Raw genomic sequence first — 21,130 nt, forward strand, 5'->3', positions numbered from 1 at the left:
TATTTGATCAAGTGAAAATGGTAATTGTGAAATGTTATTACAATTTAAAATAACTTTTTTCCTATTTGAATATATTTGAAAATGTACTTAATTTATCATTTTCAGCAGCCATTACTCCAGTCTTCAGTGTCACATGGTCCTTCAGAATTCATTCAGATATGATGATTTGAAGACACCTTTCTTGTTGTGCTTTTGTGGAAACCATGATACAATTTTTCAAGATTCTTTGATGAATAGAAACTTTAAAAGAACAGCATTTATTTGAATTTGAAATCTTTTGTAACATTTATAAATGTATTTTCTGTCACTTTTTCTGTCACATCAATTGAATGCTTCCTTGCTGAATAAAAATATTATTTAAAAAATTTAAATCTTACTGACCCCAAATTTTTTAATGGTACTAGTTTGTTTGACTATCCACATAAAATGGTTTTTACTGTGCCACAATATTTGGTTTCTGAGACTTTTTTGCTTTTTTGAGACCTTGCTTTTTTGTCAGATTTCAAGTTAATTGTCCATGAAAACAGGGACACATCTGTACAGAATATCTACAAATAGCTTACACAGAGTAATCTTACATTGAGCCAAAGTTTCAATTTTACATTTGATGTTCCATGAATAAGATATTATTCTGAGACATCTGGTCTTGTAGCAGATGCTCAACTACTGAAGTTTTCTGTGCAGTTTCAGTTCTCTCTGTACCTGTATGGGGACTTCAATGGAACGGTGCTCCTGTCAGTGGAGGAGAAGGGAATCTCAGCACCTACGCTTATGTGGAACAGAACCGGACACTGGAAGGACGCTTGGCAAAAGATCATTCTGCCGATTACAAAGATCTTAAATAGGTGAGATGAATAGATGAATAGGTAAACAGGGTCCATCTTGTCACTGTTCTGGGGTAAAAGAAAAGAAAACACCCAGGGACTGTCAAATGATTAACAGAATCATTCATCTAAACTTTAATTTTAAAACTCTTTAGATCTGTCAAGATTTTAAGATCAAGTATTCTATTTAAATATGCATTTTGACTGTGATTTGCGAACCCCTGGGCATTAGTGAGGGAACTGAAGGGAGTTTGTGAGTTGATAAAACCTAAAAAATATTAAATTTGTTGTGCCTTATAAAATTTAGGTGGTGTACCTGCATATCATGTGGCCATAAACTGGCGTCAAAGAAATGGCATTAAAATATCAACTTAATTTAAGGTGGTACTTCAATTAAATATTTGGTTCAAAGCTGACAAAAAATGTTGGGAATCCCTCACAAATCAATGAACAGAATCCCTGCCAAAGGCTACATGTACACTGCAGGTCTTGATGCCCAATTCCGATTTGTTGACTATATCCAGGCTTTTTTTTTTTTTTTTTTTACGACTAGCTTACATCTTCTTTTAGAGTGACTCGTATCTGATATCTACACTATACACTTGTCTAAACATCCCTAACTAGACGTACTGACATGGAAAACCTTAGGCCGAAAAGGAAGTGAAAATGGCGCGATTTGCAATGGACGCAGATGAAATGATAATTCAATCTTTTGCTTTCTGCACCACATTCAGAGGTCAGCAAAACATTGGGTTGAGCCTTCGTCCTCCATTGCACCATTGAAAAGAGTCATGTGATTGCAATTGGTGTCCACCTGAGTTGACGTCATTCGCCACCGTCACCTTTTCAATGACGTGCGACTTGCCTTGACGGGAATATACAATCTGTCCGCTATGATTGTATATTTGATTTGAGACTTCATTGCTGTTACTTTTTGTATTTTGCAACTATGTCTGCCATTTGAGAATTGTAAATTGTTAATATTGTTTGTTCAATGCCTATTTTGTACGTAAATTTGTTATTTCTCAATGTAAAAAAAAAAATTGGTAAAAAAAAATCCGATCTGTCCGCTAACATGGCGGAAACAAATGCACATTTTACGCTCAGGTCCAGAAGCGCATTTAATTTTTTTTGTTGCAGTAATTAGTTTATCCACAAGGTGGCACTTCTGAAGATGAAATTCGCGCCACGCGCACGGAATGCTGACCCACGCGTAAAAAGTGAAGTATACTTTGGCCTTTACTTGTGGGCCCTACAAATCCTGCATTAACTCAGTTAATAAATGTCCAACATAATATAAAGTCACACATCACTATTATGTCATGACAAAAATTAACTCCGTTAACCTCCAAACTGTTCTGATTTTATCAATGTTGTTCTGATAAAAATGTTAAAATGAATGAGCTTTTAACCAGAGAAGAAATTTGGTGCTGCCTTAGATACAAAGTCAAATTAGGAGGAGGCATGTTACCCAAAGGAAGTCTTGCCCTGCTTAGAGTGATGTAAATTAGGAGTTGAGCTTTACTCAGTGTAAACTACAGTTATTTTGTTTAATTTTAATGTAGACTATTTACATTAACAACACTGATTTGGCCCATTGCTCTTATTCTAAAATATTTGTCATTTGTTTGTGCACAGCTTCCATCTTAAAGTGCAGACTTTCTGGACTTCTGGATCTCAGGCTGACATTGCGCTCGATGACATTTCATTAAGTGCAGCATGTTTTGACACAGGTAAACTTTCTGCTTCACACATGTACAGTATGCGCACACAGACACTCATTTCTTGCAGAATAATGGCCCATATGCCCATCCATAGCGCACAAGTTTATTGACCACACTACAGTATTAAACTCATAATTGTGTCCAACCATTAAAATATAAGGCGTGTTCAAAAATTTAGTTAGTAAGACAGATGGAGAATTTAAGAGGCGATGTGCTCACATAATGTCTAACCGCTGTCTCCAGTTCGCAGTGGGAGATGGTTCTCATAACGCGGTTGATGTAGATTCTGCTTGATTGGTTTTGAAGGATGGGAGAATCGATAAGACGACCTCCCTATTTGCTTTCGTATTCCGCAATCTGCAAATGTTGTAAAAATGACAACAAAAGACTTTCTGCTTTTCTGAGTACTTTATAAATCCTCAGAATCAGGATTGTTGCGGTGCCACGGTTGACCGCAGGAATTGATGGGCCTGTTAATTTACGTTTAAGACATGTGAAATTCAAGATTTACTATCCTTGTTAACGTTGTTTCCCATAATCTGTGATTTGGAGAAATTCCTGAGCCATCTGCTCATTAAATATCCTCTTTAGCTTTCTATTTAGTCCTCCTCTTCCTGTTCTTTGTCATGTTGTCACTGTCACGGTCTGTGTTCAGTCATCACCTTCATTCTCCATCATAACTAACCCAATTAAAGCCATGGACATGGACTTTGGAGATCTAGAATTATCTTTTTTACTTGTACAGTATACTCTTTTTATTGATTTTATTTTTAGTTATTCTGTAATATAGGAGAAAGACTAATCATATAAATAGTAAAATGCAAGCGCTGTGGCTTAGTTGTTGCTACACATGCTGTGGTGCTCTTGTAGGTAATAAACATATGAATCTGGCTTCTGATATTTTCAGATCCCCTCTAATCCCCACACTATATCATTTGGGCGAGCAGGAATGTCCATTCCTGGACCAAACCAGCCTGGACCAGCATGGACATTCCTGCTTGTGCTGGTTTAGTGTCTGTCTTACTGATAGACTAGCATAGCCATGCTGTTCAACAATAAGCATTATTGTCCAAGTGGAGATGGTTGACCAAGGAAGTCTTGCTGGATAAGCTAGTAAAGATGGTGACTATTTTGGAAACCAGCAACCAGTTGTCACTAGCCTGTTTTGGCTTAATTTTCTCTGTGTTCTGTTCTTAATTAGTTAACACTTGTTCTGTTTCATTTAATTTCAGTATATTTAGGCTCTCAGTTTCCTGTGTTCCATTGTCCAGTCTCGTTTCAGTTTACATAGTTGTTGATATTACTCTGTAATTCTCCTGCATGTTAACCTTTGGAATTATTATTAAAGACTGTTAGTTGGTTGTACTCCATTCTTCATGCGTTTACTTCAGCCACCGTTCGTGACACCAATACATCGCTGGTCTTGTCAACAAAAAATAAAAATGGCAAAACATTAATAAAATAATAAAAGATTTCACAAGAATTGATTCTAACGTCTCACACTTTCATTTTTCTTCCTCTCTTTGTTCTTCGTTCTCCTCTGGTTTAAAAGAACTAAACGAACTGCTTCTTGGACAAGGACTATTGCATAATTTAGACTCCTTCAGCCCTCTACCAGAACCCTCGGCATCAGGTACAGTTTTCTATTATAAGAAATGTTAAAATGTAATTTATTCCTATGATGGCAAAGCTAAATATTCAGCATCATTACTCCAGTCTTCAGTGTCACAAGATCCTTTAAAAATCATTATAATATGCTGATTTGGTGCTCAAGAAACATTTATTATTATCATCAATGTTGAAAACCATTGTGCTGCTTAATATTTTATAGATTTCGTTTTTCAGGATTCTTTGTTGAACAGAATATTCAAAATAACTGCATTTATTTGAATTAGAAATCTTTTGTAACATTTTAAATGTCTTTACTGTCACTTTTGATCCATTTAATACCCCCTTGCTGATTAAAAGTAATTTATTTTCAAAAGCATGAAAAAAGAAAGCAGTGTCTTTTATTTTCAGAGGCATCCCTTATAACATGGTGGTTTACTTCCTGTGGAGCAAGCGGACCGCTAGGCCCCACTCAAGCACAATGTGACAGCGCTTACCGTAACACCAACGTCAGCGTGGTGGTGGGGAAGGAGGGCCTTCTCAAAGGGGTTCAGATGTGGAAGGTCCCAGCTACCAACATGTACAAGTAAGTTTAGAAGCTGGAAATCATTGTGGTTTAGAGTCAATCTTGGGTTCAAAAACAGCTACTGTGCAGGTACTACATGCATGGTCTTTCTGGAGAAGCTGTTTGATCAAAGTCTAACGTTACAAGTCCACATGATCTATGTGGTCTTGAAAAAGAGATTCTCCCCTCAAAATCCAATCGAATGCAAGTAGATTAATTTAAGCAGATGTTAATACCAGGTGTGAACAGTTCCTTACTATCTTCCTGTCTTCATCTATTTTTTCCCCTCTGTCTCATTCACTTATTTTTGTAAAGTCAGAGAGAGACATGACTCACTGGCTGTAGGCACAGATAAATCTCTTCCTGTACTCCACTTAATCTGGCCCCTGTGTAGTCAAGCCTTTGAACTGATTTACAGTGATTATAGAGGCTAGTCATGGGAGCTCATTAAAAACAACTCCAAAACTGTCTGCGAAAGAAGGGCATGCAGGAGAGGAGATGCAGGAGACAGGAAAATATAGCAGATAACTATCAGATGAACTTGGACGACACTATGTTGTGATACTATTGCATTCAGGGTGCCAGACTGAAATTTAGAGATCCAGCCCCGACTATCCCTCATTCGTAAACTGAATTATTTTATATTGTATCCTTTTGTTTTGGTGCCCTAAGCACTGACTGGTTTTAATAACAAAATATTATATTTGCCTCCAGACAGGAAGTTTTATCTACCTTAGTGGTGTGAGGGAATGAAAGTCTTTGCTTTTACATTTCAGGATTAGCTCAGCTTAAGTTGAATGTTATTAAAATGATAGTGTTTATATTCACAGGGATAATGGTGATGATTTTGGGCCCACTTATGATTTAATAGCTTAATACTACTGGTATATTAATAGTATATTTTCAAATGTTGTGATGCCAAGGACCCTCAAGAATGAGGATCCCCTTGCGAGGGATAAATCCCAATTACTGGAGAATGATTCATTCTTTTCAAATAGAGCCATTCATCTGGTGAAATTGTTTTTATATCGCAATATACATATAATATATCGCAGAAAAATGAAATATTCCAATGTAATTTTTTTTCCAATATCATGCAGCCCTAATACATATACAATATATATATATATAATATTCATTCCCATATACATACAGTATAATTAGACCATAGTTCATCTGTTTTCAAATGTTACTCTTTTTAAGGTTTGTTTTAAATTACTTTCTGCTTCTCTTTATGGGTATTAGTAATTCGATATAGCAGGTGTGTCCTCTGTTAGTTCAGTGCTTTGGGAATTCTAAGGAAACATCCTCATTCTCCAGGATTTCAGCCTATGGAGCCGCAGGAGGCAAAGGAGCAAAGAACCATAACAAGCGCTCACATGGTGTCATCATCTCAGCTATCTTCCCACTGGAGAAAGGGGACATCCTCTATATCCTAATTGGTCACCAAGGAGAAGATGCCTGTCCAGGGGTGAGTGAAACTTGGTTATTTACAAAGCATTTATGTATAGCTCTGTCTACTGTAGATTTCAGTGTTGTCTTCATGTATGTACAGAGGAACCCCCTGACCCATAAAATCTGTCTGGGCGAGTCTTCTGTGATTGAAGATGGTTTTGACAGTGATGGTTCGGCCTTGAAGTGGGCGGGGGGCGGTGGTGGTGGTGGGGGAGCCACATACATATATCGGGTAAGATCTTTCTTTTCTTTCAATTTTCTTGTCTCAAACACATCTTTAAAAACATCAATCACAGCTTTGTGAGTACCCTTAAGGGGAGCCATGTGGACAGCAGTCGTCGTCTGATAGTGCCTGTCTAGACAAGCATATTTGAGACATCCTGAAATAATTTGGAGTCATCTGAATTGAAACACAGATGTAAATGAGGGTCTGTCTGGCTTTCTTTTTTACTTGGATGAAAAGTAACTCTGATGTTGTTTTTGGAATGCCCGGGGGCAGATGGAGAACGGGGAACTAGTGCCTTTACTGATTGCAGCAGGAGGGGGAGGAAAGGCCTACCTGGAGGACCCTGAAAGCAGCCTGGACCAGATTTTCCTGGAACAATATGAGAATGACACCTCCGCCTCTGGTGTCAATGGCAGATCTGGAGCAGCAGGTACAGTATCTTTACAGCACAGCTCACTGCAGTATTTCTTGAATGAAAAAAATATTTTGGAAATTACCTCATTCTGCTATTATATATTTATATATGGACAAATGTATTGGGACACCCGACCATTACACCAACAGGGACTGTTATGACATTGCATTTTAAATACATAGTGTAGACATTAATATGGAGTTGGTCCCCCTATGCAGCTACAGTATAGACAACCCGATCTCACGGAAATTCGGTCGAATTTTACGAGGTGGCTAATTCGTACAAATTCATACGACCTCACTCGTACGAATTTGTAATATTTTTGCTAAATCATACATATTTTATGAGTTGCCTAACTCATATGAATTCGTACGAATGACCTAGCCCTGACCCCGCCCCTAAACTTAACCGTCACTGGGGTTTAGACAAATCGTACGAGTGAGGTCGTACGAATTTATATGAATCAGTCACATTTTTACGAATTCGTCGTGAGATAGTGTTGGTATAGACTAGAGGTTATGCGTGTGACGTCACCGTCGGCCGGAGTGATTGCGGTTACGCCCACTGAGTGACAAAAAGACTGAGCGCCAGCATTGGTTTTTAGCGTAAATGCAGCGAAAAGCACACAAAACACATCCAAAATGGGAAAGAGCTTTTGCGATTGACTGTACAATTCACAGAAACAACTGGGCTCCAGGGAGCGAAAGGTGGATTTGCAGTTATCATTTTGTGTCAATATGCTGAATTCGGGATCAAATCATACCCTAAATATTGTATTGTTATATATTGTATTGACAACTCATCAATTAAATATTTACCATCGTATATTCTGCATTATAATTTTTTTCCACAAATATCTTTATTGAATTTTTAAACGTTTTCCAGACATACAAAAGAAAAAATGTACAAAGAAACATAAAAAGGAAAAAAACAAAAGTCAAGGCCTCCCCCCACCCTAGAACCATATTCTGCATTATTGGATGAAACACTGAAACACTGAAAAAAACTCTACAAGTTTCAGGGCTAGATGATATGATGATATATATAACATTGATATAAGTGATCACCCAGATTTAGACCTAACTATATTGTATTTATATAAAGCGTTCACAGGCAAATTTGCTTTATGTATTTCCCGGCTTCGAAATCAGGCACATATACACTACTGATCAAAAGTTTTAGATCTGTAAGATTTTTAATGTTTTTAAAAAACGGAAAAGGCGGGAAATGTTGTTCTGGCGGGAAAGTGACGTCAATGCATACCCTCTATAACAGCTTCCACTCTTCTGGGAAGGCTTTCCACAAGATTGTTGGGTGTTTCTATGGGGATTTTTGCCCATTCATCCAGTAGAGCATTTGTGAGGTCAGACACTAATGTTGGACGAGAAGGCCTGGATCGCAATCGCCGTTCCACTTCAAAGTGTTAGATAGGGTTGAGGTAAGGGCTTTGTGTGGGCCAATCAAGTTCTTCCACAACAAACCCATTAAATTTGGCATCTGCCAAAACCAGACTCACCCATCAGACTGCCAAAGAGAGAAGCATGATTGTCACTCCACAGAACATGTTTCCACTGCTTCAGAGTTTAATGGCGGTGTTCTTTACATCACTCCATCTGATGCTTGGCATTGTACTTGGCAATGTGAGGCTTGCATGCAACTGCTGCACTGCACCCATTCCTTGAAGCTCCTGTCATTTTTTTTGTGCTGATATTAATGCCAGTGGAGGTTTGGAACTCTTCAGCTATGGAATTAGCAGACCTGGTCTTCCACCTTTGTGTTGCTGCTGTTCCTAAATGCTTCCACTTTCCAATAATACCACTTACTGTTGACCGTGGACCGTATCTAGCAGGGATGAAATTTCATTAACTGACTTATTGCCAAGGTGGCATCCTGTCACAGTACCACGCTTGAATTAACTGAGCACAAATGTTTGTAAATGCAGACTGCATGACTAGGTTCTTGACTTTTTACACCTGTGGAAATAGGGTCTGCTCAAAACACATGAATTCAATAATTGAGAGATGTGTCCCAATATTTTTGTCCATATGTTCAGCATTAGGGTGAGGGTCTTCTCTCAGTCACTGCTTGTTTACTGTGATTTAATATTAAAATTGCTTTCTTTGAATGCTAACAATTACTCTGCGGTTTAGATTTGGATGAAGGGAAAGTATTATTCCAGCAATTTCCAGCTAATTTGTGAATGTTTTATTGACTCTTTAATTCCATTAGCTACCAACCAGTTTTTTCTCAACAATATGATGATGCTGTTTCAGTTTAGCCACCAGGATCACATTATCTTTTGACAATCCTATAAATTATGACGGATGTTTTGTGGGATTGACATCTGGAAGAGGCTTTTTTAATGCAGAATTGTCATGTGAAAGCAGTTCTTGGCTCTCACTTCATAGACAAATTTGCACAAAAAGTAGGAGAGCAGACAAAGAATAACACTATTTGCAAACTTGTCTGTGGAACATCTTTTAATTAACATGCTTAGTACTGAATAAAAAAAGCAGTTCAATATTGTGTGTGTGTGTGTGTGTGTGTGTGTGTATTCAGGTGGAGGAGGTGGATGGAGTGACTCATCCTCTCTCCCTTGGGGAGGGAAAGCTCTTGTTGAAGGTGGTCAAGGAGGCTCATCCTGTCCTGAGGCTCTGTCAGTGCTAAAATGGGCTACATTTGGGGGATTTGGGGGAGGAGGGGGCGCTTGCACCGCTGGAGGGGGTGGTGGAGGATACAGAGGTAAATGTTAGATTAAAAACACTTGCACATATGTCACAATCACAACCATACAAACACAAAATGATGTGCTTCAAGCCTGTTATGTCACTTTTGACCAGTTTAATGCATCCTTGCCAAATAAAATTGTCCTAAAAAAATCGTACCGAACCCAAGTGTGAATGGTAGTGTGTCATTTTAAAAATGATAACATTGTATTATACATATATGATACACATTGCTTGATATTGTATTATAGTATTTTATTTACTTACTTTAAACTCTGACCCTTATATTACACGCTGTATGCAAAAGCAGTATCTCATAGAAAATGTAGAAAATGTTTAGATCCTACTGTAGTTCAGATGTTCTATAAAGTTACAGAATCATTATTGAGGCTTTTTTGTCTTCTGAAATATACTATAAAACAAAGATCTGTTGTGAGTTATCACTAAATTACTTGGTTTGTGAGGCAGATGTTTCTTTTAAAAAGAAGATTATTGTACAGCAATTGTAAAATGCCACGTGCATTCGCAACCAATCAAATCCAAACGTTTTTTTTTTTTTTGAGGAAGTGGATTAGCTGATGTAATGAATGAATATTTATCTTTGTCACTTTTGCCTAGGTGGTGATGCTCCCCTTCTTGATGTCATCACAGCAGATGGACAAGATGGTGTCTCTTTTGTTCACCCCATGGGAAAGATATTTCTACAACCGCTGGCAGGTCAGGCCTTAATCTATAGACTGTCTATAATGGTGTACAGTTGTGCTATTAAGTTTACATACCCCTTACATCTGTAAGACATTTAGCAGTTTTAAGAGCAAGATAACATCTTAAATAAAAAATGATAGCGTCTTAAAAAATGGTAATAAAAAAAGTCCCTTTTCAAAAGTTTACATACCTTCAGTTTTTAATAAAATGTGGCGTTTTATTACAAAAGTCTAGAAACAGTCACAGGATCTAGCAGATTTTGAGAACTACATTTGTGTACACACTACTAACTCTAGTAAAACATCACTTAGTATGATTCATAAGCTGTTTTCCTCATGGAGTCCAAAAAATGTCCACAAAGATTTCAGATATTGCCATCTTTGTGGGGACATTTTCCCCATAATGTAGGGTTAACAAGGCCCCCCCGCCCCCCCCACACACACACACACACACTGATTCAGTAATAAATGTGAAATTGAGAAAATGAAACTCGTGGTAGATAATAGAAGACCTTATGTGACTTATTAAAGTTGGCGCCACTGTTTATTACTGTGAGTGTGTTTGGAGTAAAGGGATAGATTTTAGACTGACTATTGCTTGTGAGGCCAAGCACAGATTTTTGTCAATACTTCATGATAACTTTAATTTAAGTCATTAACAAACAATATAAAATGCTTAAAATATTAGTAAATACAAATATATTAAACCGCCCCCATTATGCGTTTTTTGAAGGTTCCTAATTTGGGTTGCGAGGTCTCCCACAACAGATTTACATGCATCCAAGGTCACAAAGCACTTACATTTTCTATACAACATATCCATAAAATCAGAGTGAAATAATAATAATAACACTGATGTGGAAACACCTAACCTTTGTTGTAAGCATTAACTTGACATAAACTGTAAGCTTGTCCCTCAGATCTGATTGGTTTGTTCCAGGATCAACAAAGACGTTGATTCATGAACATGTTGTAAAGGGTGAAATCAAATTCAGCTGATGACATCTTTGTTCGGGGGCAGCTAATGAAGACCATAGGCTTGCATTATGCATATTTGTTACAAACATAGGTTCAAGCAGGAAGTAAGATGGAATTACTGATAGCTCGTTTCAGGCAGTTCACAATCGATTCTTTCTTTTGGGAGAAAATAACTCTGTTTATGCACTTTGATCTTTGAAACTTTGCAGACCTTTTACATTCACAAACAGCTATATTGCACACTACATTAAATGCAATATCTGAAAAAGCATAATAGGGGCACTTTCAAAAATTTCAAAAAGGCAACTAGTTGCTAGTTAATTCACTAATTATTAGTTTATAATGTGATCTTTTTTGTTCATTCTATTATAAAGTATTACCAAATATTTTATTACGTACAACTGTATTTTAATTAGACTATGGCAAATAATATTTTATATTACAATTTATATTACATTTTAAATGTCTGCCAAATGTTTTTGTCAACCTTATAGAATATATAAGTACATTAACATATACATAGTATCATAGCAAATACACTAAACCAAATATATATATACTGTGTATATATATTACTTCATGGGGGCTTTAAACTAATTTGTGACCCTGGATCACAAAACCAGTCAAGTAGGAGGGGTATATTTGTGGTAATAGCCAACAATACATTGCATGGGTCAAAATTATCGATTTTTCTTTTATGCCAAAAATCATTAGGATATTAAGTAAAGATTATATTCCATGAAGATTTTTAGAAAATGTCCTACCTTAAATATAAAACATTTATTTTTGTGAGTGAATGCAGCACAATCGTAAACCTAAATGGACAACTTTAAAGACGATATTTTTTGCACCCTCAGATTCCAGATTTTCATATAGTTGTATCTCGGCCAAATATTGTCCTATCCTAACAAACTATACATCAATGGAAAGCTTATTCAGCTTTCATGTGATGTATAAATCTCAATTTAAAAAAATTACCCATGTGACTGGTTTTGTGGTCCAGGGTAACATATTACTTTAATAGTTATCTTGCTTGTTTCACCACATCATTTTTATTTAGCTCAAAGCAGTTATATACAGATAAAAAGACTCCCTAGACAGAAGCACTGAGGTTTTGCACAGCTACTGTGCAGTATTGATGTGTTTTCATGTTTTCTAGCCATGGAGAGTCATGGGGAAGCTGAGATCGAGGTGTATCAGAATTGTAGCCACTGTCAGACCCAGAGCTGTAAGCGTGATGAAGAGACCAGACTCATCCTCTGCCTGTGTGACAGCGACGAGGTTCTTGCATCAGACAACGTCACCTGCATAGGTACCTAAACAGCCTGTGTCTATTCGCTCTCAAAAGCATGTTTATATATGCAGTTGTTTTGAAATATTTCTAATTCGTCCCTCATGATGTCATCCTCCAGTTGTTCCATTGGGCTCCCTGGCAGACGGACCCCCATCCCTGATATTTATCCTGGCGGTGATCGCGTCCACAGTAGTTACGGGTGTCGTTCTCACATGTGCCAGCCTCATGCTCAGTAAGAGATTCTTCCAGTTCTGCGTCAACTCTGTGCCGTCAACATTCCATCGTCTTTGACATGCTTTGTCTAAGTCCTAGTGGCATTGCAGGACAGATTTAGAATAAAATTGCATTTCCCAGAAGAGAACATTCAGGCAAGTGCAACATCGGTGCTTTTAGATTTTGTAGAAGCAATAATAACAACAGGAAAGGCAGCAGAAATTATAAACAAAGTTAGTGACTTTTTTTCTTCATACCCTATAATTATTTTGCAAGTACAAAAAATTATTTAAATTGTTGGAGCCACTGGGCATTAGTGTTTCATCATTCAAAATCCTAAAAGAAAAGAGTTTTAACAGCTTAAAAATGTGACATGAACAAAACTGTGACATGATTAAAAAACAAACATTACGGACAATTATGTGGCCAAATTTCATACACCACTTTTAATACTGTGGGAAAGGGCGCAAGTAATATAGTGGGAAATGACACACGATGAACTTATGTTCATAAGTTTGGCATCAATAAAATTATTTCAGAATGAATACTTATATTCAGCAAGGACGCATTAAATTGATCAAAATTATCAGTAAAGACATTTGTAATGTAATTAAACTTTCTATTCATTAATGAAACCTGAAAAAAATGTATCACAGTTTTCACAAAAATATTAAATGGTACAACTGTTTTCAGTAAATCAGTATATTAGAATGAATTCTGAAGGATCATGTCACACTTATGACTAGAGTAATGATGCTCAAAACTCAGCTTTACCATCACAGGAATAAATTGCAAATAAAACACAATATATATATATATATATATATATATATATATATATATATATATATATATATATATATATATATATATATTACTGTTTTTACTGTATTCAATAATGTAGCCTTTGTGAGCATAAGAGTCTCCTTTCAAAAATATTACAAAATCTTACTGACTCCAAACTTTTGAAGCCTAGTGTACACAGGATAATATGAATGACGTGAATCTTCACACCCTTTTTTAAAAACGATCACATACATTGTGTATTGCAGAAGCTTTAAGCCATGCTAAAAAATCAAACTACCAGTTAGACCTGTGGCAATATTCACATATATTTACTTATTTCTCATCATTCTGTCCGTTGCTTTTGCTGTTTAGTTAATTTCACACAGGTTGTGTTATCTTGGCTTTTGAACAGAGTTGTCGTTTTTTTATTTTTATTTTTTTATTTTATTTCTTTACAAATTGCTTGCTTGTTTTTGATCTAACTAACTACATTATGTAGTGTTGCACAGTACCCCTTAAAGGAATGAGTAGGGAACTAAGACAGGGACTGCTATTAACCTTAAAGCATGGACTCTGATATTAAATGTAAATAAACAATTAAGCCAAATTATTGTCAAAACTAACTGTAGTCTCACAGATGGGCTTTTTTGTAAATACGTGCTGACCAGTATCTTAATTACAATTGCTGCTATTTAACTTGTGTGTTTTGTACTTTCAACAACATTTTATGCTTAAAAAAAGGTTTATTTTCCAGTACAGGACAGTGAGGGAATATTGAGGGTGTCATAATGCACTGTCCCTATAAATGTGAGCATCTTCTGGAATTAATGAGGATATCATGATTTTTTTTCTTTAATGGAAATATTGGTTACAATTTGTAATACTTCCATTGTGCTGGTGGCAGTCCAACATACTGACCTTTTGAATTTACTTCTCGTAAAGGGAAACAAAAAATGGTCAAAGTCCTTCTAGAAGCATTTATATCAAAAGTAAAAAGCAATGACTTGGGAAGTTGGGATTCACCAATAGATCTTGATGATTATATTGATAATTCATTTATTACACATAATCACTCAGAATATTTTATTGGCTTTAAATAGATATGAAAACCAGTATGAGAACATAAATGATAGCTGATATTATATATAAGTATTTTTTATTTATTTTTCTAACATTGCAATTTAAAATTGTATATGCTTAAATGAAAACCCGGCATTGAAACATTATAATGTGCAGAAACTTGGCATAGAAACAGTATTTGTTTGAATAGGAAGAAATGACCTGCTTTTACCATCACCTTAATGTCAATAAATAAATAAAAATGCATTCCTAGAAATCACTATTTACTGTAATTTTCATCTAGAATCCCAGTGAACTCAATTTCCCAAACCCTTGATTGATTTATGCCTTAAACCAACAGTCTGTCACAATGCTCTAACTTTATATATATATAATGGACTCATCATTATAAATGCTTTATTTTTTTAATAACTATGCTTAATATCAAGTATGCTCCTTATGTTTGATTTAAAAAAACATATATTGTCTGTTTGACTTGTGCACTAACTGTACAATGCTGTGCCATCACACGTTTTATATGTATTTGTAAGATAAATAAAGACTTATCATTACACAAATCATTAAAGAGAAGTGAAACAGACCTCTAAAATTACATCTGATGCATGTTTTTCGATAAAATGGTTATTTTGTATATTCTGGACATTCATTTTCGGCATGCACACAAAACCACCTCAAAAGTCAAATATTAACAGCAGAGCACGGTCTCTGGGTCCTTAGTTAGCAGAGCTCCACTGGATGCTAATTGTGTGTCTTCCCCTGAGATCTCCCCCATGCAGGTTGGTAGTCTTTGCTCGGGCTTCCCCTCTCGCACCCCTAATACCTGGTCAACTTCCTGCCGGCTTCGCTTCGCGCCACTGCGCCAGCAGCCCGACGGCAAAAGGGGACCTCTCACCTCCACGCAGCGCCCTCCCCAGCAGACTACCAACCTGCATCGGGGACATGGGCAGCCTCCACTGAGGGTGAGTCCACCCTGCCCGATCGCTTGCTGACAGACAGGCCCAGAGCTTCAGCCCTCACCTGAGGGGCTTTAAAATGCACAATTTTGTCATCTTGATAGAATTCAATGGGGAGACATAAGTGCACATGGCTGTATCTCTGAGAAAATTACCATCATGCTGAAAGCCTATTGAAAGACACTTTTAGGATGCATCATCATCTTATCCGCATCGTACTCTGAGACCAATAATTATGCAAATTAAGCAGGTGGATTTACTCCTAAAGAAAACACCTTAAAAGCATGTTCCCTTTTTGCTGATTCCTGTTGTGTTTTTCTCTTTGCAGTATATTATCGTAAGAAGAACCACCTGCATGCTGTCAGAATTCGTCTGCAGAGCCCAGAGTACAAGCTTAGCAAAATTCGCTCGTCCACCATAATGACTGACTACAACCCTAACTACTGCTTTGCTGGCAAGGCGGCCTCACTGAGCGAGCTTAAGGAGGTGCCACGCAAGAACATCACCCTTCTCAGGTATCTATACTGTGTAGATGTACAGAACCATTCAAATGTGTGGGGTCTGTAAGAGTTTTTAAATGTTTTTGCAAGAAGTCTCTTATGCTCACCAAGGCTGCATTTATCTGATGTAAAAACAATAATATTGTGGAACATTATTACAAATTTAAAGAACTGTTTTTTTATTTTAATATATTTTAAAATACATATTTTTCAGCATTTATTATTCTAGGTTCATGTTATAATATAATTATAATATAATATATGTTTATATTAATTTAGATAAATCAAGTAAAATATATAATGTTACATGTGGAAGTTAGCATTAAACTATTCATAAATGCTGTAAAAGTGACATTAATGCCGTAAAAGTATTATTTTTAGTTTATGATACTTAATGCATTAACTAATGTTATCAAGGTTAAGGTGATTAAAGCTCATGGTTGGTATCCGGAAAATTGCTGCTTCAATTCCGATGCAAGCCATAAGTCACACACAATCTGCATGTGCAGAATTACGTATAAATTCTGTGATTTCTGCAGAATTTGAATTGAAAGTCCTATACATCCACTGCGGCCTTGTAATGCTCTCAACTCTGTTTAACATGTTTTATCACATTTGCATCCATGCTACAAAATTACACAAATTCCATTCAGAATTTGTGAATTTTTTAAAATATAACCCGGTCGGTGACATAAAAAAGTTATGAACAGTCTTAAAGAAAAAATGTAGATGACTAACTTGTAAGACTAGTTTTAGCAGTCTAAGTCAGTTAAATAAAAACGTAGATTGGTCTAATTTGAACCCGCCTTGGCTAACTTTTAGTTGGTCAGACTAGTTAGTAAGAAACATCTTAGTTTAGTCTTAACATAGTGGCTGTTTATGCAGCTTGCCACAGGTTGCGCTGGTCCATTTATTAGTTAAAATAATATTCTGGGTTAATACAAGTTGAGTTCTGTTGACAGCATATCTGGCATGTATAACAGCAAAAAATAAATGTTGACTGACATACATAAAACAAACAAATTGTGCTGACAGTTCTGCATTTACACTGGAGGTCTGCAGTATGTAACGATCATATTCAACCTGGAATATTCCTTTAATATTCTGTGATGACATGTGAAAGTACTGGAAATTAATTCCATATTTACACATGTGAGTAATACGTATCTGTCTGGGGTCTTTGACTATAGGGCGTTGGGACACGGTGCCTTTGGGGAAGTGTATGAAGGACAGGTTTTGGGTATGAATGGAGAAAACACAGCCATGCAGGTTGCGATAAAGGTGAGTTTTCCCAGATCTACCTTTGCCTTTGAAAGCAGTTTCTGGTTTCTCTTAATTGATTCTGTGTTTTCTCTCTCTCCATCCCTCTTATAGACTCTTCCAGAAATCTGTTCTGAGCAGGATGAGATGGATTTCCTAATGGAAGCTTTGATTATGAGGTATGCTTGGCTGTAACACACACACACACACACACACACACACACACACACACACACACACACACACACACACAGCATTGCAATGACCGCACATGTGTGTGACAGACAGAAAATGGCATTGTCATTTCAATCATCTGCTCTCAGTCAAACTCGCTTTAGGTTATGAAATCTTTTCTCTTTTTTTTTTCTTTTTTCATTTGTTACGATTATCAGGTTCACATTTGTTGTTTGTTTTTGAGCATATGGCATCATCTTTAGTCAGGCAACAGATGTTTTTAAGTGATTCATAGTTTTCTGAGCAAACTGTGTTGTAGTTAATTATCATATCCTTCATACTTCCATTGCATGGGCTAGATCTTCCAGAGGATATTTTGATTTTCATTTGGCTTTGACTCACACATATGTTACCCTTTATTTCAAGGTGCTTTATAATAATAATAATAATATTAATAGTCTTCAAGGTGCTTAAATATTATTTCTAAACCAATGTGAACCAATATAAATTAGACATGTAATTTCACATAATTTGAAATGACCTTATTATGTAACTCTGGCACTATCTTGACAAGCTGACCCGTTCTTCCATTCAATAGTCCATTTGAGTTTATCTCTTCATCCTTTGTGTCTGCAGTAAGTTCAGCCATCAGAACATTGTGCGCTGTATCGGAGTCAGTCTGCAGATCCTGCCTCGCTTCATACTGCTGGAGCTCATGACAGGAGGAGACATGAAGAGCTTCTTGAGACTAAACCGACCCAGAACTGTGAGTGTTTGTTTGTATAGACATTATTCTATCCTCTGTTTATCAGTTAGCACACATTTCGCTTTTATGATGTGGGTTTGCCACATGTGTGGAACATACTTTGCATTAGAAATGGAACCATATTAAACCATGTGCCATTTATTATTAAGAAATGTAAGTGTAGTGTATGTGTGTATATATGTATGTGTATATATATTGTTTGTTCAGAAAGATTAGCGTCTTGTCTTCCTACAGAACCAGCCATCTTCTCTAAGTATGCTGGATCTTCTTCAGATGGCCAGAGACATTGCACTTGGCTGCCGTTACCTAGAAGAGAACCACTTCATCCACAGGTGATTTCTCACTGCCAAACCTGAGTAAACTTTGCCCTCAAGTAGCCTTCATTGTCAGAATAAGTGGAAATCGCTCTTCAGTGGATTGTAGACGTCATTAACTCGCTGCAGCCCTTGACCTTGATGTCTCGCACGCATATAATAAGTCAAGCATGTATGTCTGTTGTGTGTTTCAGGGACATTGCAGCACGAAACTGTCTTTTGACCTGTCCTGGTCAAGAGAGAGTGGCTAAAATAGGAGATTTTGGGATGGCTCGAGATATTTACAGGTGCTTTCACTATCTCATTCATTCATTCATTCATTCATTCATTTATTTATTTATTTATTTATTTATTTAAAAAAAATTGTGTGTGGTTTAGTACCTGTTAAGTATAATAATGAACACAGGCATTGATTGAGTATTTTTGCATTGCAGGGCGAGTTACTATAGGAAGGGTGGCCGTGCCATGTTGCCAGTGAAGTGGATGCCACCTGAAGCCTTCCTAGAAGGCATTTTTACATGCAAGACTGATACCTGGTAATACTAGTTTACTGAAAAAAAACATATTTTGTCAGCAATGGTTTAAATATTTAATTTTTTTTACTTAATTGATTAGTGCTTTGGACTGTTATGTCCAAGATTCAGGTAAAACATAGAAATACACACTGTGTATGTATAATATTTATTAAATTATTACTCCCTCTTAATCACTCTAATTTATTAACTGTAATAATTTGTGTGTGTGTGCTTTACAGAGTGCTTTACTCTTGCATTGTCAATACAAGATCTTGACCAAAAATAACATCACAACATTTAATTCCATCAAGAGGTGCATCTATTTTTGGTCAAGATCTTGTATTGGCAATGCAAGAGTCAAGCACCCTGTAAAGTCTCCTACAGCACATCCCAAAGACTTTCAATGAATTTAAGGTCTGGACTCAGAGGTGCCAATTCATGTGTGAAAATTATTCTTCATGCTCCCTCCCAACCATTCTTTCAACAATTTAAGCAATGATGTGTCTTCTACATGGTTGTTTAAGAAATCAAAAGCTACACGCTCCATCAATTAGGGTTAGAAGAACTGTTGCCAAACATATAAAATGCTACAAACATTATAATCACTGCAATGATCCAATAGACTCTTGAGCATTTGCCTATTTAAATACAAACAACGATTTTTTTTTATATCATCTGCAGAGACCAGATGCCAGAAATTGTAGTCATTAATAATTACATACAATTTGTCTCCATCTGTAGGTCTTTCGGGGTACTACTGTGGGAGATTTTCTCTCTTGGATACATGCCTTATCCCTGCAAGACCAATCAGGAAGTACTGGAATTTGTAACAGGTGGAGGTCGTATGGATCCTCCTAAGAGCTGCCCAGGACCTGTGTAAGTGACAATAGCAGATTTGTTACTCAAATTGAAAATGGATCTCAGCCCTTACCTGAAAGGTACACTATGTGACTTTTGACACTCGTCTAGTGGTTTGGAAGATGGATTTATGATGTCTTATTTTATAAATTTTGTCAATTTTTAACAAAAAGAAGTTACATAGTGTATCTTTTAAATAAGCGTAATTGAAAAATGTACTGTTAGAAGCTGTAAAGCGTTAGTGAAATGTGCCTAATCTGTTTTAATAAAACAGGATTTGGTTTGGGATTTTGTTCTCTTTTAGTTACCGGATCATGACGCAGTGTTGGCAACACTGCCCAGAACATCGACCAAACTTTACTACTATTTTAGAGAGGATCAACTACTGTACACAGGTAAAACAGAGTTGGAATTGAACAGATCTGGATTTCTGTCAAATATAAAGAAAGCTAGCCTATATATTGTGTATAAGGAATCATTTACACTGTTTAAAAAATTATTAAGCATGTTATTACAAGCACGTTTCGAAATTAAATATCCTTTTAAATTGTTTTTAAAAAAATGTGTGTTGAATCTTTTTACAGGAAATATCATTTCTAAGCAGTTTTACAAAGAAAATTGCCTTTATAATGATATCATTATACATTTTAAATATAAATTGCCTTATAACCAGTGAGTGTTATTTTAGTATTATTTATATACTATTATAGTATTTATTGACATTTTGTAATTAATTTATATTAGCTTTTATTTATTTATTTTTATTTTAGTTTTAGTAATTTTGTTATGTTTTAGTTGTTGTTTTTATTCTGGTTTTTTGTTATATTTCTATTTAGCTTAATATTTTTTGCCTATTTATTTATTTTGTTTTTTACAAAAATAATACTTTTTTTAGTTATCAACATTTCAAATTTTCATTTAAGTTTTTTGAGTTTACATTTTCATCAGATATTTAGATTTTATTTTATTTCAGCTCTGTTTCAATGAATGAAAATTATTTGTCAAAGTTTTAGTTAACTAACAACACTTCTTACAACCAGTGGAAAGAAGAAACTGTAATAAAACACTTACAGTAGAAATATTTTTTTTTCCACAAAACTACATGCAGATTTGTAATTGTATTTCTTAATCTTAGAAACTTGAGATGTCGAGAGAAAAAAAATAACCATGACTATTATATTAATAAATGAAA

The 21,130-nt window shown here is 36.0% G+C and overlaps 1 protein-coding gene across 2 annotated transcripts in view; it reads left to right on the forward strand.

Moving 5' to 3' along the window:
• ltk (leukocyte receptor tyrosine kinase) overlaps positions 1-21,130 on the forward strand; it is a 54,944-nt gene that overhangs the window by 26,935 nt on the left and 6,879 nt on the right. For both annotated transcript variants that reach the window (XM_082142909.1, XM_082142910.1), the window contains 20 exons: positions 685-845; positions 2,463-2,557; positions 4,101-4,181; positions 4,568-4,742; positions 6,042-6,192; positions 6,277-6,408; positions 6,676-6,832; positions 9,377-9,559; positions 10,162-10,260; positions 12,385-12,537; positions 12,638-12,751; positions 15,880-16,066; positions 17,242-17,332; positions 17,426-17,490; positions 18,122-18,251; positions 18,486-18,583; positions 18,760-18,852; positions 19,000-19,101; positions 19,822-19,956; positions 20,243-20,333. In XM_082142909.1, coding sequence (XP_081999035.1) covers positions 685-845; positions 2,463-2,557; positions 4,101-4,181; positions 4,568-4,742; positions 6,042-6,192; positions 6,277-6,408; positions 6,676-6,832; positions 9,377-9,559; positions 10,162-10,260; positions 12,385-12,537; positions 12,638-12,751; positions 15,880-16,066; positions 17,242-17,332; positions 17,426-17,490; positions 18,122-18,251; positions 18,486-18,583; positions 18,760-18,852; positions 19,000-19,101; positions 19,822-19,956; positions 20,243-20,333 — 2,493 coding nt within the window. The remainder of the gene's footprint in view (positions 1-684; positions 846-2,462; positions 2,558-4,100; positions 4,182-4,567; positions 4,743-6,041; positions 6,193-6,276; positions 6,409-6,675; positions 6,833-9,376; positions 9,560-10,161; positions 10,261-12,384; positions 12,538-12,637; positions 12,752-15,879; positions 16,067-17,241; positions 17,333-17,425; positions 17,491-18,121; positions 18,252-18,485; positions 18,584-18,759; positions 18,853-18,999; positions 19,102-19,821; positions 19,957-20,242; positions 20,334-21,130) is intronic.

Source organism: Leuciscus leuciscus, assembly GCF_965113295.1.
Source record: "Leuciscus leuciscus genome assembly, chromosome: 17".
Classification (NCBI taxonomy): domain Eukaryota; kingdom Metazoa; phylum Chordata; class Actinopteri; order Cypriniformes; family Leuciscidae; genus Leuciscus; species Leuciscus leuciscus.